The 17180-nt window shown below is 44.1% G+C and overlaps 1 protein-coding gene and 1 long non-coding RNA gene across 5 annotated transcripts in view; one reads left to right on the top strand and one right to left on the bottom strand.

The window, feature by feature from the left end:
- The first annotated feature begins 814 nt into the window (after window positions 1-814).
- LOC142363082 (uncharacterized) lies at window positions 815-9736 on the top strand. Its single transcript, XR_012765469.1, has 3 exons — window positions 815-1607; window positions 8506-8550; window positions 9649-9736. It is a non-coding gene; the product is annotated as an uncharacterized LOC142363082 (long non-coding RNA).
- C14H8orf48 (chromosome 14 C8orf48 homolog) overlaps window positions 9669-17180 on the bottom strand; it is a 21630-nt gene continuing 14118 nt past the window's right edge. Inside the window, exons 6-7 of one of the 4 annotated variants that reach the window (XM_075435155.1) lie at window positions 16064-16148; window positions 9669-9754 (exon numbers count right to left, since the gene is read on the bottom strand). In XM_075435155.1, the coding sequence (XP_075291270.1) occupies window positions 9693-9754; window positions 16064-16148 (147 nt within the window). In that variant the 3' untranslated portion in view covers window positions 9669-9692. The other 3 variants (XM_075435156.1, XM_075435153.1, XM_075435154.1) reach the window with 3 other exon arrangements.

Raw genomic sequence — 17180 nt, 5'->3', positions numbered from 1 at the left:
AAGAAGTTGCCAAGAATCAACATTTTGACTGTTTCAGCCCTTAACTGCCAAAGCTGGTTAATTTTTCTGCAAGCTGAAGGAAGGATAGTCACTCTGTAGGCAGGCGCGACTTGTTCGATGACTGTTTGAGTCATTTCTGGGTGCGTGGCAGACCAGCTCTCCTGCAGCTTCATACTAACTGGACACCTCAGGCCCCTTGGCTGTGTCATGACTTTCCATCTGGTTACCCATTTCCCCTTCTTCTGGTATCGTCTTTTAGGATGGAGCTTCTTCTGGGCAGGATGCTTCTGTCAGCAAAGGAGTAAGATAGCCTACTTTTCAAAGCTAATTTCTTTTTAAAAGTGTGAACATGAGGAAGGTGGCGGAGGGTGGGATGTGACTTAAAAGCAGATAGAAATGCAGAAGAACAGTTGCTTAGCACCTATAAAAGTCAGGCCCACTTCTTCACAAGATACATATGTAGTTAGGCACCCATATTTAGGCATCCGTTTTTGAGTTCTGGCCTCTAAATGACCTAAATCCATCACAGTTTTTTGGAATGTGCTGTTGATTAAATAAAGATATTAAAAGTCATAAGAATCACGCTGCGGTCCTGGCAGCAATCGGCTCTTCGGCACTTGGGGATAGCTTTTGTACTACCCACGCTCCTGTCAGGAGCTTTGCCATCTATCAAGGAATGACAGATAGAGATCAGAAAAAGCTGCTGTAGAAACTTCATTCCACAATGATTTCTCAGCCTGTCTCAGTCAGAGACAGTAAGGGATCAGCCAGCACCCTTCTTGCTTTTGTCTGGGCAAGAGATGCAAATTAAAGGTCGGAGTCAGCGGTAATTATTCAGCCTAGACTGTTATATGTGGGCATGTCTATGTTTTGGAATGGGTCCGTAGCATCTATTTCTCTTGGACTGAATCAGTGCAACCCAGCAATACAGAGACAGACAGCCTTTCAGAAATGTAAAAAAAAAATCCCGTAGAAATGCTAGATTGACAGCCAAGAAGAATGTGCTCAAAAGCACTTGGAAGCTGAAAACATTTCTTTTACATTCTACTCTGTTTCTTATTCAATCAGGAAAACTCACCTGATAAAAGGAGCCAGAAATTACCCTACTTAATGACACAGATAGGGGAAGAAAACAGAAGCATTTAATTCCCCCAAGCATCTCTTGTCTTTGTCTCAGCCTCTTTTTATGTCTGGATTATGCTAACACTATTAATCTTTGTGGCTGTGACTAACTCCCGGGTTTTTTATGTTGGTGACCTGATTCCGCACTAGCATGCTCCTCCCCGTTCGGTGAAGCTCCCCATGTGATCTGTTCTTCCCCCTAAATAAAGTTGAAAAATTTGGCTGGGATCAGCGAGTGCTGCTGAGGTAGCGGGCGCGGGGAGCCCTTCCACCCTCCCCACATCCGCAGCACAGCACAGGCGCCTGTTCAGCACGATCTGCTGCTTTGTGGTAAAGACCCGGGGGGGACGAGACTGGCCAGCTCGCAAGGTCTCCAGCTACCTCCATGGTCGGGCTCCCGCACCGGCTCCCAGCCTTGCCGCCCTCCGATCGCTCTCCCCTTGTGCAAGTGGCCCGGCGAGCGGAGGAAGATGCGGCCGGAGAAGGTGAGTACTGCATGGCTACGATGAATCCTTTCTGCGGAACCGGAGGCTCGTTAGAAAGTGGAGGAGGGAGGGGGCAGCGGTTGCAATTTTTTAAATGGACTCAGTCAAAAGCCTGCTTTCCTTCCCCGTTATGCGCAGGGCGCGCGTCCCCCTTTCAGAGGGAATCTACCTCATGAGCCGATTTCCCGACAAAGCTCGTTTTCCCGGCGCGGGGCGCAGAGCACAGCAGCAAAAAGCCGAGCGTTGCAAACCGCTTGCTGCAGACGTGTCGTTCGGCCGGCCGGGCAGGAGGGTGCCTCGCCGGGCACAGCTCACAGGGCTGCTCCGGCTGCCTCCCGCTCCAGCCCTCCGCAGCCTCCCAACCGGGGCACGGCACCGCGATACCCGGCGTGCGGGGCTGGCACTCGGCGTGCGGGGTTGGCATGGCACGGCACCGCGATACCCAGCGCGCGGAGCTGGCACCCAGCGTGCGAGGCTGGCACAGTACAGCATCAGGGAGCATGGTACCAGTGTGGGACTGGCACGGCACCGGGCAGCACAGCGTGCAGGCTGGCATGGCACAGAGCAGCATCGGGGGCTGCTCCGCTCACCCCGCTTCCCCCCACTCCAGCCCAGGGCCGCTCGTGACCCCACTGGGACCACCCAGCTCTAGCCAGAGGCACGACTGTCGTCCCCCGGGTACCAGCAGCTCTCCACACATACACCCACCACACACCCACCCTTCACAAAGACCCGTAATACGGTCCCCCACGGCACAAAGGTGCACTGAACACCCCTGCAAGCACACCCTCCTCCCCCCACGCAATGTGCATCTTCCTCTCCAGCCCTCGGGTCCCCCAGGGATCCCTCACCCTTTCCCACCCCTCACGCACTCACTTCACACACACACGCTCAGCCTCCCCCTCCTTATCTGCGTTACTTGTCCCCTTCGCTCACCCACGGAAGCAGCACGCCCCTTCCTCCCCTCCACACGTACACCCGGTCAGTACGTCCTGCTACCCCTGCGTGGAGGCTGAACCCCTCGACCCCCCCAAAGCGGGGAGGTGACATGCCCCTCATCCCCTCCGGCCGCGGCTGAACCAGTGCACGGGCACCTACCACGTCACCCCCTGATCTCTAACATGCTAACTAATCCCAAATGCATTCCACGTAACTTTTCCTGTTTGGAATGCGATTTAGAGCTAAAAGGAAAGTCCACGCTCACTAGTAAGCACCGAATGCTTAAAGAAAGTCTTTAGTCCATTCTCCTCCACTGCCTACTCCTTTAGCCTCAGTGCTGGGACCAGTTTACTGCACACCAGTTCCACCCACCGCAGAGACAAGCTACCTGGGCTTTAAGACTGGGAGAGGAGGGCAGTGAAGAGGAAGGAAGGGTGCTTTCTGCTTACCTAGAACCCTAAAAACAGACAGAGACTGTCCATGCTGTAGGAAAAGAAATGTGATCTTATTCCAGAAATGTACAGACACAAAGTAGCTGCATCTAAAATGACGTTCATCACTCCCCCTCTCAGCCCCCTGCTCCCTCCCACCCTCCAACTTACTATTTTTCTTGCACAATTTTAACGGTGAAATTCCCTGAGTATCGACTATCTCGTAGTCCTAGACTGTACCTATTCATCAACAGCAGGCACAGTGGCTGGAAGAAGAAGAGTTTTCTTTTTAAATGAGTTGGATGAATACTCGAATGTTCAAACAATCCTTTGCTCTTGGCACATTGAAGAAAAAAATGTTATCCCTGCGGGAGTTTCCATCTTGGCAGTTTCGAGACCCAAGAGAAAGGCTGCAAAGCATCCCATCCGTAATTACATTCCTTGCTAGCAGCAGGGAAGGAGGAGAGATTAAAAAAGGGAAGGGGATGCAAAAGCAGATCTCATTTGTTCATCTCCCTTTCACAACCAATTAGCCCAGAATCAGAACCCTCCTTCACCTGCAAAGCAAATGAGAATTTAATGATAAGGCCACTGATTGTCTAAAGATCTTATTTTGTGAAGGTTCTTGGGTTCTGATTTTGTTCATTTGAATTCAGCTCTAAACAGCTTTCAGTTTTCGCTTATATTAAAACTCCAGAGAACAATTAAACATCCACTTGTACCGGGACTGGTAAGTACTTGCTCTGACTCCAAAAAACACCTAACACCGAGCGTTAGGACAAACTGATCCCAGGAACAGGCAAATGGAAAAAGATCACTGAGCAAGTTTAAGCAGCAGCGTAGGCTAGGGAATTGTTTGCCCTCCGGAATTTGTGTTTTCACAGAGTAACATTTACAAGAGAGATTAATGCAAAAATTCACAGGCTGCCTCTGTAATGGCAGGATGTGATTGCCCCTGATTGTGAAAGGTGTGTGGGAAGAATCGCATAGAACGTTGTGCAAAAGAAATGAATGCGAGCTAAATTAGCAGAAAGTTAACCACGCAAGACAATTTCACAGGGATAAAAGAATCCACATTTTACGGGGTACATTTTATAGTTGATGATGTAAGATTGTTCCCTTAGCAGGAAAAACCAAGAACGGCTTACGAAGAAAATCTGCCCTCCAAAAAGAGGAATCTTGTTTTTCTCAAAACAGCACACAATCTCAGCATAGCTTTTAAAATGCAATGAAGCCTTTTTTGAAGGGGACATCATGAAGCAACAGATCTGCTCAACTGTTTCGAGAACAGCACTTTGATACAGCGCTGTTTTCCAAGCTTAAAAGCGAAAAAAATCCAAAACCTTCCCCAGATACGAGCACGTGAAAGGAATAAGACTCTGTGTCTCTTCCTAACACATTTCATTACAGCTTGCCTGTGCCTCGGTCAGCACACCTATCGGGAGCAGTTAATACACAGTTTCAAAGCCACCCTAAAAACATCATACAAGGATTTCATCCATCAGGATGACAAACTTTCCTCACACCACAATATAGACAAGAAGGCTAAAATATGTATCACAGGTACATTTTAGTACCCCTGGTTTAAGGAGGGAATTCGTCAAGTGTTCAGCCCATAACATGACTTACGTGTGGTTTGTTCCCAGTAACAGGCACCAGCAACTTCCCTAAGGATTTGGGCTTTGTACAAACAAAAGATAGTATTTGCCAAAACAAGCAGTCACAAGGCAGCTGTAATCACACCTAAAACACTGCTGGTGTTTATCAAATCACATTTACACCAAATTAACAGATTATACTATCATGAGAAGTCACCAATAAAATCAGTGGGATGAATATCAGTTGTAGAGAGAGTCTAAATCTACAACACAACAGATCTGTTGCTTCAATTGCTCTATGCTTCAGGGATTACTTAATTCAAATTAAAACCTTAAAAAACAGAATTAGCTCCATATGGGTTCTCTATAAACTCAATGCCCAGGAAGCAGCATGTTGCATTTATGGTCCGCGCTAAGCACAGACACCTGCCCACACGAGTTCTCCTGGCACCTGAACGCAGATGTCCTGAGCAGTCGCGCAGCCTGCAGCTTCCATCTGAATCAACGCAGGCTGCTCTGCTCGGCATCTCGCAGTGCAGAGAGAGGTAAGGCGGTACCAGGTTCTGCTCTCACATTACTTGCTCCTGTCAGCCATGGACTGTCCCTCAAAGTTCTCCAAGCCCACGGCAGCGTTAAGGAGAATCAGGATCCCACTAGACATTGTTCCTTTCGCAGGAACAGGATTGAATTTTCTGTTGGCTTACAGGTCTGACCAGTGCTACAATGACTTATTACAAGTGCTCCCAAAAATTTGCAGTGTTTTTGTCTTCCTGCATAAGGGAAGAGAAAACCTCAAGTATAACGAAGACAGAACAGGCTGAAAAACTGCTAAAAGCAGAGCTTTCTTGCTCACTAGGATAAAAATAGTGTAAAGCATTCTAAGATACTAGGGCTAGATTTTTATACACTTAATTAAAAAATTGACTTGCTTAAATTATCTAAGTTACCAGTTATATCACTGGACTTAACTGCAAGGGTTTCATGCAAATTAAGTTTCTAAGGATGACTACGTGTAAAAATCTAATATAGATAATTTTTTGTATTTGTTTTGAGATTAACAATACAGAAGACAACAGCATAAAGAGGTTGTTTGATTTTAGGACTTCTCAGATAAATCTACAGTGTTAAAAACATTCCTAAAATGTTGTTCTGTAACAACCCTACGTTTATTATTTAAGCCCACACCCGCAAAGTACACAGCACCTACGGGGAGTTAGGAAGCCTAGCTGGCTCTCAGCTGAAAGCTGATCAGCACTTTATAGACTTCAAACCTTAAGATTTCCAAAAGCATTCTAAGCATTCAAAGACAGCTGTGTAGTTGTATGTACGTGGATTTTGAAAATAGCAAGTGTGGTCTTATGTACATATTTAAAATACTCCTGAAATATGACCCTTCGTCCTTACACGAGTTTATAGAAGATGCAGTGAAAAATAAGTAGCAAGGCTAAAACATCTCACTGTGCTTTTTGAAACCCTTCCTGCCTTCTCTCCTTCTCCTGTTCCTTCCTCCTTTCCCTCCCTCCTCCTCGTCCCAGCTTTCATCTGCAATTCTGTGCACAAGAGTGTTAGTAGATGTCTTGCTACACTAGCTCTGGAGGAGGAGAAAAGAATCGTTTACATATCAGGCTTACAACGTGATGGATACATTTCATACAAATGTTTTCACATCAAAGAGATGCCAATTTAGAGAAAGGAGGCACATTCTTCCTAATGCAACAGAAATGGATGAGACTGTTTGAAAGGCAGCAGGAAAATTTACAAGCAAGCTGAAGGCAGGAAGAAAGCCAGCCTGAAATGCTATTAAGCAGCCAATACATATATAAGATGATATAAACGCTATTAGTAATTCAACATTTGAAAATGCACAGTGTATGTAAGCCTGAGTACGCGAAAGAGACACATACACAAGGATATAAACCAAAGATTCTCCTACTACTGAAATCAAAGAGATTTTTTATACTCATTCACAAGCAGCAGGTTTCTAACGTCAGGTCAGTCGTCTTTGGAAAGATGGTTTTGTGTTCAGGAACAGTACCATACCTTGTTCTCACTTGCTGCTGCGTCCTTATCAACCATTCCTACTCAACCAGTACAACCAGCGAGTCACAGAAAGGAAGTCTGAGTTAGCCCAGAGGTCAGGTGTGTGCAATCAGCTTCCTGTTCAAACAACAAAACTGCAGCAGCTCACGTGTAATTCTGGCCTTCATCCTTCTGATGAAGCTGAAGGTTTCAGACATTCACCAAACTCAGGTCTTCCTTTAACTGAAACACACAATCAGAAAACAGAGTCATCCTAACAATATTAAAAAACAAAAAAAAAAAAACCAAAAACCAAAACATAGCCAGTTAAAACTTCATACATGTCTAGTCTAGTCTCCCACCTGGGATTTTTTTTTTTTTTAAGGATTCAACACAAATCATCGCTTTTTTTAACATAACACTGATAATGTCATTCTTAGCAAGCCACTACCAAAGAGGCAACTTTGCCCTTATGAAAAGGGAGGAGTCGCAGTGAAATCAAAGAGCTGTCAATCAACATTCTGGAGCATCCCTCCTATGAGGAGAGGCTGAGGGAGCTGGGCTTGTTCAGCCTGGAGAAGAGAAGGCTGGGAGGGGACCTTAGAAATGCCTCTAAATATCTGCAGGGTGGGGGTCAGGAGGACGGGGCCAGACTCTTCTCAGTGGTGCCCAGCGACAGGACAAGGGGCAACGGGCACAAACTGAAGCAGAGGAAACTCCAGCTGAACATGAAGAAGAACTTCTTCCCTCTGAGGGTGACGGAGCCCTGGAACAGGCTGCCCAGGGAGGTTGTGGAGTCTCCTTCTCTGGAGATATTCAAGATCCTGTGCAGCCTGCTGTAGGTGACCCTGCTTCGGCAGGGGGGTTAGACTGGGTGACCCACAGAGGTCCCTTCCAATCCCGAACATTCTGGGTGATTCTGTGTATCACACCATCTATCTCCTGCACGCTTCCTTTTTATGCTTGAGTTTTGTCAGGAGCTCCTCGTTCATCCATGCAGACCTCCTGCCACCTTCACTTGATTTCCTGCACATTGGGACAGACTGCTCCTGAGTTTGGAGGAGGTGATCCCTGGAAATCAACCAGATCCCCTGGCCACCTCTCTTCTCTCCAAGAGTGCCCTACATGACAGTCTTCCAAGCAGGTCCCTGAAAAGGCCAAGCTCTGCCCTCCTGAGCTTCCATGGCAGCACTCTGGTTGTGTGATCCATATATGTGATCCCAGTGAGATCATCACCTTGCACCTTCATGAAGGCCTTCGATTCCTCCTCTTGTTTCTCCTCCACATTCTGTGTGTTAGTGTACAGGCACTTCAGACGGATATCCTGTCATGTTGATTCCCAGCAAAAAGCAAGAGCGTCTCCCATAAAGCTTTCTTCTTGGCACTTGTTTATTTCTGTGCAGACACTTGAGCTGGACCTCCTTCAGCCACGTTTTGCAATTTTAGAGGCTTCTCTCATCCATATCACCCTACACCCTTTGCTCACCAACCTGATTCACCAATTCATCCACAAGCAACAGGAAAAAGCATTCTTTGCCCTCAAGCAGCTTAAAAGCAAGGCAGACTAGAAAGCACTGGTAGCATTGCCGTATTACCCACGGACACCAAGCAGTTTGGTCACAGCCACGCGAAGAGTCTGCAGCAGAGCCAGGAACAGAACCCTCAGACATTGTTCAGAAGGGGAAGGGTTTGTCCATAAAAGTAGTCTCCTTCTCCTGGAATGCAGCTGAAGCACCAGCAGTACACTTTGGAGGCTTATGATTTTAAAAGCCTTCCTGTTTTGTTTTTGAAAATATACATAGGTAAACTGATTGCGAAATGGAGTTACAAGTAACATCCACTCACCTTCTTGGAACAGTATCATACAGTACCAGATGCCTAATGATTTTATATCTTTTATATTCCCCATAGGAATCTGATAGCCGTGGATACAGATGAGATGAGACACAGGTTCAGGCAAGTATGACAAGATCTGATTTTCATTAGCGCTGAGACATTCCACCCTCCCGGACTTTCATGTGGGTGGTAGACACTTAGCCACTCCATAAATCAGAAGGGCATTTCTCAGCTTCTTAAGTTCTTTTATTGCAGTTTCTCTCTTTAGGCTACTTGAGAAAGATGTTGAATACATAGCTGAGTAGCACTAAAATATTCTAGTGTCATAACCTCCTGATACACAACTTGCCAGTAGCGCAACACGTAGACATTCATCAAAGACATGGTATGTTGCACGTGTTCCCTTATGTGAAATGAAATTTCAATCAGCTTTACAAACACTGTTTTTTTGTCCTAAACTACAGTAAAATTTGGCTTTTAAACTTTCTTTAAAATCAACATTTATTTTTGACTATGTGAACATATTGTTTCAAACTGGCAAGAACTGCTCATTTACATCTTTTAACACCAACAGAATGCTAATCTATAGTAAACAGTCTTTATTACAAACAAGAACGCGCTGTTAATTAGCAAGAGAGACCCTCAGTTCTCTGCTAAACTGAGTGGGATGAACCACAGATTTCTCTAAAGAGGACGAATTAGCATTGCATCCTATCAAACAGAGCATCTCCAAACAAATAGCTATGCTGCAAGATCTATGAAACCTAATTTTGGCCTCAAAGCATTTGGGAGTAGGGTGGAGGGGGTTTAGAGCAATCTGTTATTTGAAATAAATAATTCTGAACGTGCTTACAGCTCCTCACATTAAAATATCCTGGGGCCAAATCCTACTGTCCCAAGTGGAAGCAGAAATCAGTAAGAACAGCCCAGCCTTGCTCCTCACCAGCCTTAACTCGGAGATCTGGAACCGGGGAGGGAAGGAGGAGGGCAGACCAGCTCTTCGCCTTCTCCAGACTGGCTCTTTGCACTTCAGAGCTGCTCAGATGAGTGCATTTTTGGGGATTTGTCACACACAGCATGTATCAGAGCCAAATGGCCTAAATGTATTTGAAATTCTATCAGAATTATGAAAGAGTAGGGCTCTTAAATTTGAGATTACAGCTCACTGCCTTTAGGAGAGCTCACCTCTGAAATAATCCCGTGTCGTTTTTCACCCAGGTCATTTTTCCGGATTCCAGATTTGCCATCAGTGAGGACATCTCCTAAGCTCCAGTACCACGAGGACAAAAACCCCAAATCAAAATCCTCTCCAGACAAGACAATTCTGAGAACAAATATCAAAGAAGACAGGAAGATAAAAACCCTTCGTTAACATGAGAGCTCTCACTTTGTAGCTGATTTTGTTAATGCCTATGAAGTTAGCAAAACCAAGCCTGCCCCTCAATAAAAAACCATGCCTTTGATTTCACTCACTTTTGGGAATATTTGGGGGAAGAAAAAAAAAACCTCTCACTGAACAAATTCATAAGACATAGACTACACTTGTTGCAGTGCTTGTTTTTCTTTTCAGCCCGAGGATAAGCCCTGCCACCACAATGTTACTGGAAAATTGATTCGATTTTCTTCAATTATCTGCTCAAGACAACAAAGAATCACAAACTGGCAGCCAGCTAAGCAGCTTTCCCCTGCCCCTCGCTGAAGACGACAACAGCGCATACGCGTTTCGGACTTGGACAGCTTGGGATAGATGACTGTGCTGCACACTTGGTGACACGCGCTGCAATTCCTACGCTCCCCGGCTTCATAAACAAAGCTTCTGAGCCTCATCGATGCCTGGAGAACCCGAGGAGTAAACGGTCTTACGAATGACACAGGTGACAAGGGAATCCTAGCTCTTGCTTTCTTCAGCAATTTTGACCAAGTGAGAACAACCACTGAATCCCAATGAGGCCCAAGTTCAAAGAAGTTCCTGTACCCACGCTCTTGGCCTCGACAGACTATGAGAACTTTGCTAAACTAAATACAACTAGAGACACCGAAACGAAGCAGCTAGAGGGGTCCCTCTCATCCACTATTGCACTGATAATAGTGCTGATTATTATTTTCTCTTTGATAATGACATCCCTGGTAACCTACTGTTTTCACAAGCGGAAACTGAGAGGTAAAAAGCTGCAGAAAGCACAAGAGGAGTATCAGAAAGACCACGAAAAGAGCATTTTTCAAAGCACACCTGGACTTGTTTCATAAAAGAAAAAAAAAAAAAAAAGGCTCCACCATGAAATACTCTTGCATTACCTGAAAATGAAAATAATAATGGCAACTATGACATTTCCAAGCAAATATATCCTTGTTTTATCTCATTTATAAGACTTGTTAGCAGTTTGGAGATTTCCTACAGCTTTATTATACATATATATTTATATATTTAGTCTCATTTGTGCAAAGTAAAACCAATGCAACATGTATTTTTAATCTCTATTGTATTACTAAAAGAGTTAATTTAAATCTGTTGCTCGCACTCTTTCAAAAACCCACTGTCCCATGGAGGGGAAAGGGTCAGATTCTGGTTAACGCAAACCAACGCAGCTGATACAGATCTGCGAGTTGTGCTGTCTTGCACTGATCCAGTCACCTGGCTGAAGATTTTAGCACCCAACCGGAGTCTCAAGCAAACCAGCTTCACAGATGTGCAGCCGTAGCAGCCTGGTCCTGAAGCCTGTAGCTGGAGAACCCCTCACATCTGCAGCAAGTCACACGCAGAAGGCATGCAGGACTGAGCCCAGAATTTGTTAGCTGGCCTACGTCGGCATTTCTTTCACGTTCAGTGCCGAGAGATGCTAGTGGCATCCCAACCGTAAGTGGATTAAGGACATCCAACGTTAGCAGAACCTAATCTAAAAGGCCTAATGCCCTTTTTTAACTAGGCTTGTAATTATTTTTAAACCGCCCATACAATGGTGTGTTTCTATTTTCATAGCCTGTAACATTACATCACAAAAACGACAGACCTATTGTGAGTAGCATATCTACGTAATATTTTCTAACAAAGTGATGGATGTAATATTAATATATGTAGTTGTTTTAAAAAGTAGAAAACCTGTAAAATTACATACAAAACCCCTGCTCAAGCATATAGCTTGCTTGCAATTACCACTAATGCTGTCTGTATTTTTAAACAAGCTATAATACTGTGATGATGCTGTAAACTTACTTCTGTAGGCAAAAAATGTTCTATTTAAAACTGTGAAGATGAAGGATGTAAGTGTTCTTAAAGTGCTATCAACTAAAAATATGAATTTTCACAGAATATTCTGAAGGATTCTGTTACCTGCCACAGATATATTTTACAAACATATTTATGGATCATACGCACTAGTCTATGTGAGAACAAACAGTACTATTTTATTACAAAATAAATAAGCAGTGAATATCCATGCCCAGAAACTGGAAAATGTTTTTTTTAAGGTAGCTTGATCAATTCTACAGGTAATTTGAAAGGTAGAGGACCCAGTCCCTTACTGGCAGAAGGTATACATGGCCCCTCATTGCCCAGCCTCCCCCCATACAGATCACGCTGCCGTCAGTGCAAAGATCTTCTGAATCAGTTGTGGAGGAAACAGGAACAGTGAGCTAGTCACATAAAAACAATGCAGATATAGCATTCATAAGATTAATGTATGTACTCACAAAATTAAAAATACTTTCTAAACATAGTGGCATTTAGAATACCAACTCTGCTGCGGGCAGTAACAATGTGCACATAGTGTCTAGGTTAGCTCTTACTGCGTGGAGACAACACCAAGTCATTCTCTGAAAATCATATTGAATGGTAATAAAATTACTATTTGAAGAATGCAAATCTATGTGAAAATCCTTTAAAAATACACAGCTGGAAGCACTCCGGCTCTTGCTGGAGTACATATGTATGATTTGGAACAACTGCACTGGAAGCTACAATTCAGGTTTTTACTGAAGCAGAATCTGGGCGCTGTGTCAGCTCACAATTTCACAGGGGAACATGATCTCTTCCAGCAGCAAAACCTTGTCCTCGGTACCACCAGTTTAAAATTTTTTGCCAAGCTCCCAATGTGAATAAATGTGTTCAGCTCCTCTTCTTGGAAGCTGATGAAACTGGCTATGGTAAAAAAAAAAAACAAACCACCCCCAAACCCCACCTGACACTTGCCACACAACCAAACCATGACTGAGAGATGGATTTACAAAAAGGCAGTGACCCCAAGGGGGCCTGAAGCATTTCAGTTTTGAGTGTAGCTTCAGAGGAAAGATTCAGGATTGGTGTAAGCACCGCCAGACCAGTGGGACTGGGTCCCACCTGCCTCTAGGGGACCTTGCTCGAGCAGGGGTTGGACAAGACAACGTCCAGAGGTCCCTCGCAACCTCCACCATTCCGTGATTATGTATTTCACAAGTAGCTGGAAATCAGTATTCAAACGTGTTTATCTTTGTTCCCAGTTCATATCCCGCAAGTTAACTGCGCTAAAACTTCATTCCCATTCAAACAGGTGCTAGTAACCGGTTGTGAATGAGATCAAAGTTTATCCTCGAGGAGAAACAAATACAAAGTCCTGTGGCCCAAGAGCTTGTTAGAAACAAGACTAAGGAATGACTGAGCCTGGAAGCCAGGTCAATTTTTTTCTAGAGAAAGCCAGGGCAAATGGAAGTGGAAATTACATTGCTGCCGTCCACAGGAAACTGATCTTAGTGATAACGTGAGGAAAACAGTTTTATCCAAAGGGTCAGTTATAAACTGTACCATCACAAAACCAGTTAAAACAACGTATATATGAAAAACCCTTCCGTATTTTTACAAGGTTCAGAGCACTAAACTCTACTACATCACAAATCATTCAGCAGATGAAATAACGCAACCGTGTGTAGCATGAAAGCCAGAGAGCAAGAGCTCCGCAGTACTTTGACTGGGCAGATGGATTTGTTCCAGTGCTACAGCTGCTGACCCGTATGAATCACCCCCGATCCTTCCTGCTCCTTTTATGCCCCGGCAAGCACAAACAAGGGAGCAGACGAATAACTATTTCTTGATCATAGTTTTAGAGTGTTTCTTTGGATCAAAAGAAAAATCTGCTGCTGAGGAAGGGGGCGGTGGGGGAAGCTCCTGTGAGGGGACAAAGAAAGAGACATTTTCGACTTTTTTTTATCCCTACATCCTCCACATCAGGATTTTTGGATCTCTAGTCTCAAACACGGCAGGATAATGAAATCAATTATTTAGAGACTCAGATCATTCATTCCATTGTACATCCCTAATAGCTGCTACAAGACAAAGAAGACAAACACTCAGATCTCAGAGTCATTCTTCATAAAAAATGAAAGAACTGTAGCAAGCAGTAGGAAAACGCATGCAACAGACATAAGCAAAATACGCTTTGATTTTTCAGAGGAGCCATCCGAACTGCCTTTGTAACATTTATGCAAGCAAGAGCTGTACAACCGCTGTGTGCGTATGAACACACTCTTTTACAGACAAACATTGTCAGCTGCCTAACCCAAATAGCTCAGAGTTCAACGTATTTACAGAAAGGCTCGACAAAACAGTTGCAAGGAAATATTTCAGTATTTCTAGACAGCATCTATGTACTGAAAGCAAGAATATCAAAGCATCTTCTTTTATTTATAAAAACAATCACTTAAGAGTCCTGGAACAAACTTTCTGTGTTTTTTGTAAGGGCTGAAAGCTGCGTTCATTGCCACTAACAACAAAATCACGTTTTCAAAGGATTCAGTCCCGATGGCCACTTCTGTATCTGACTGCCCTTTGCAGACTTCCCATGGAACAACGGGCATCCTTCGCCTCGCGTCAAACAGACTGCTGGAGACTTCGAAATACTCAAGAGACAGGGAGTGCAGTCCAAAGCAAAGAAGGAATAGAGATGGAGTATCTAAAAAGAAAAGATTTAGAAGACTGCAAGGTAGGAGATTTAAGGGATTTAAACATTTCTAAGGATTAGAGAGTAACGGGAAGAAACCAACGGCCATTTATTCATTGCATAGGTAGCCAGGTAATCTGCAGTGACAATTCAAAAGCTCAAGCCAAGCTCAGGGGAATATTTCCGATGGACTATTAGACCTGATGTTCACAGGAACCAGAGTAAACTGCCGATGAAGCAGAGAGGACAACCAGCTTTGAACAACTTAGGGCTGCGTTACGTCTTCGCTTGGGGCTTGACCCACTCAGGATCGGCTCCCAGTGAAATCATTCAGGGTAGGTTTTTCAGCACCAAAAGACAGATACTTGCTAACATAGGTGGGCCTATCTACCTCTGTATCTTAGCATTTCTTTTCAGATTTTCCATTGATTTGTGGGAAGTGAAAACAAGAGGCTAAACAGCCCGCAAGCACTCTTCTAAACAATACAGAGCATGGGTATAAAACACAAAACCAACTTCAACAATACAATATTATTCTACAACAACATTCTTGTCCCAAAATGGGAAATAAAATGCAACAGTAAGATTTAATTCTATTTTGTTTGTAACAAAAATTCAGTAAGAGTTCATAGATAAGGATACTCCTTCCAGATTTCCACAGCCTTCAGAGATCTCAATGCACAGAAGTCAGGGAACTGGAGACTGATGAGAGTCAGTAACTTTGTGACTCACACATGGCCACAAGGTCGCTGCAAGAGCGATGCAATGAGCTCTTGCTGTCAGCAGTAATCAGAAAGGTGGGCTGCATTTGTGCCCACAGATCAGCATCCATCTTCTGAGGCCACAGTGAAGATGATTTCATTGCCCAAACCACCGAGATGCCCAGAATAAAGTCATTTTATTTGGATGGGTACTGAATGCCAGTCTGTCACCCAGACAGATTCTTTGAAAGATAGTGACTTTGCCATCTTGAAAACACAATTACAACCAATTCCAAAGTATATTCAAAGAATGATCAACAATATTATTTGGCATCTTATTCCAATTTTAATCTATGTTGTTTTTTCTCTTCCTAGACACCTTCCCTATACAGTTTCTATGACTAATTTATTATAATTTCTTTTCCTGTTGGCATCCTCAGTCTTACTGATTAATTTTTGTTATAGTCTCATTATCTCAGTTCTATAAATATCCCCTTTCATATTACTGCTTTCTATAGTTACTTTGCAACCTTCTTCTCCTCCTCCACCTGCGGCTCTCACTTTCAATTTAACATGAGACAATGGGCAAAGATTGAGCTGAAATACAGTAATTGCACCTCCCCGGAAAACAGAAATTTTTTTTTTGTTTCTTATGGATAGAAGCAGCTGTAAGCTGCTCGGAAATCCCACAAGCAATCCCACAAAAAACAATACTTATTCTTTGTCAGATTAACAATGGAAAGTGCTGGCTTCCATAATTTGAAAAAGGTATAGAGTTGGATTACAATATATTGTAACATTTGTATTTAGGAAGAGTGAAGAGTCAGATCATAACCTAGATGCCAGCATGCTGGACATGTCTGGTTCCACCCGCAAGGATGTTAAACCACCACCCAATTCATCACCGACAAAACAGGCTACATCCACAGTCCTTGGCATTCAGCACGTAACTGCCCGCAGAAGGCTCTCCCGGTTCTTTATGTCCCTGAGTTATGTTTACCACTTTCAGGCCTTGCATTTCCTGACCTTTCAGTCTTTGCCATAAGTTCCTGGGATCCTCTGAAGGTTTGGGAAAGCTTCTCAGTGCTTCTCCTATAAGCGTAAGCACATCCTGAAATAAAAACGAAACATGAAAATTACTTGGTTTTGTATTCCTGCTGTTTCTCATGTCCTGCATTACATGCCTACCACTGGCAGCTACACCCAGTCCCTCAAAAGCAGCTAGGCAGGCAGCACAATTTTGCTGGATTTTTAAAGCACCCCATTTAAAAACCTCGTTGAACAGTGTGGTCAGTGATCTGCCCCATAAAGCAGGCTTCTTCCCTAAGGAGGGGAAGGAAAAAGCAGCTGGTCTTTTCAGGGAAGCTGGGAGAAAAACAAGAGGAAAAAATGTGAAGCCTCTCTTGAGACTGAAGTTCTCAAATCTTCGGTATAGAGGGAAAGGGAGTCAAAAATCAGGAGACTGGCGTTATTAGGCAGAAAAATAATGTGCCGTGCAGCGCACAAATTCCCACCCTGCTCACAAACACAGAAAGATCGATCCTGGGGCTTCAGAGAGCACCGCTTATTCATTGTTCAGAAACAAGGTGCTTTCAGTCTGACTCCCTTTCAACAAGGGAGAGAAGAGTTCTTCCTTCAGGAAGATCACCCTGAGGAATAGCCATAGAAGACCCATGGAATTCTGTACATTTCAGCTTACATTGCCTACCATCTCTTCCAGGGGTATTTCCTAACAACAAAGCTCGAATCTTTGTGATGGCAGACACAGACAGAAGCCAGTTCTTCCAAGAACAAACCTCAGTGTATCTGAGGGGCCTCAGCCTCCACAATATGTTGCAGTGCCCTATTCCGAGAGCCCTACGCCAAAGGATGAGGAAGGAAGACTAGTATGGGCACAGCCACCCACCACCACATCATTTTGTTATTCACCATTTTGTCTTGGACAGCCCATCCGAAAACAAACTGTGGAGAAATAACCAAGATGTACCCAAAACAATTCTAGGACACCCTGGGAAAGACCTTCCGCTTATGCAAATTGGGCAGGCTCAAATGACTCGATCGGTATGTTAGTCCCAGGCATTTTATTAATGACATTTTGACTTGCGCTGCATTCAGGTCAATCTGACCTCATTGCCATACAACA

This window comes from Opisthocomus hoazin, chromosome 14 (assembly GCF_030867145.1).
Source record: "Opisthocomus hoazin isolate bOpiHoa1 chromosome 14, bOpiHoa1.hap1, whole genome shotgun sequence".
Lineage (NCBI taxonomy): Eukaryota > Metazoa > Chordata > Aves > Opisthocomiformes > Opisthocomidae > Opisthocomus > Opisthocomus hoazin.
The sequence above is the reverse complement of the archived record's forward strand: the minus strand, read 5'-3'. Positions and strand labels throughout refer to the sequence as shown.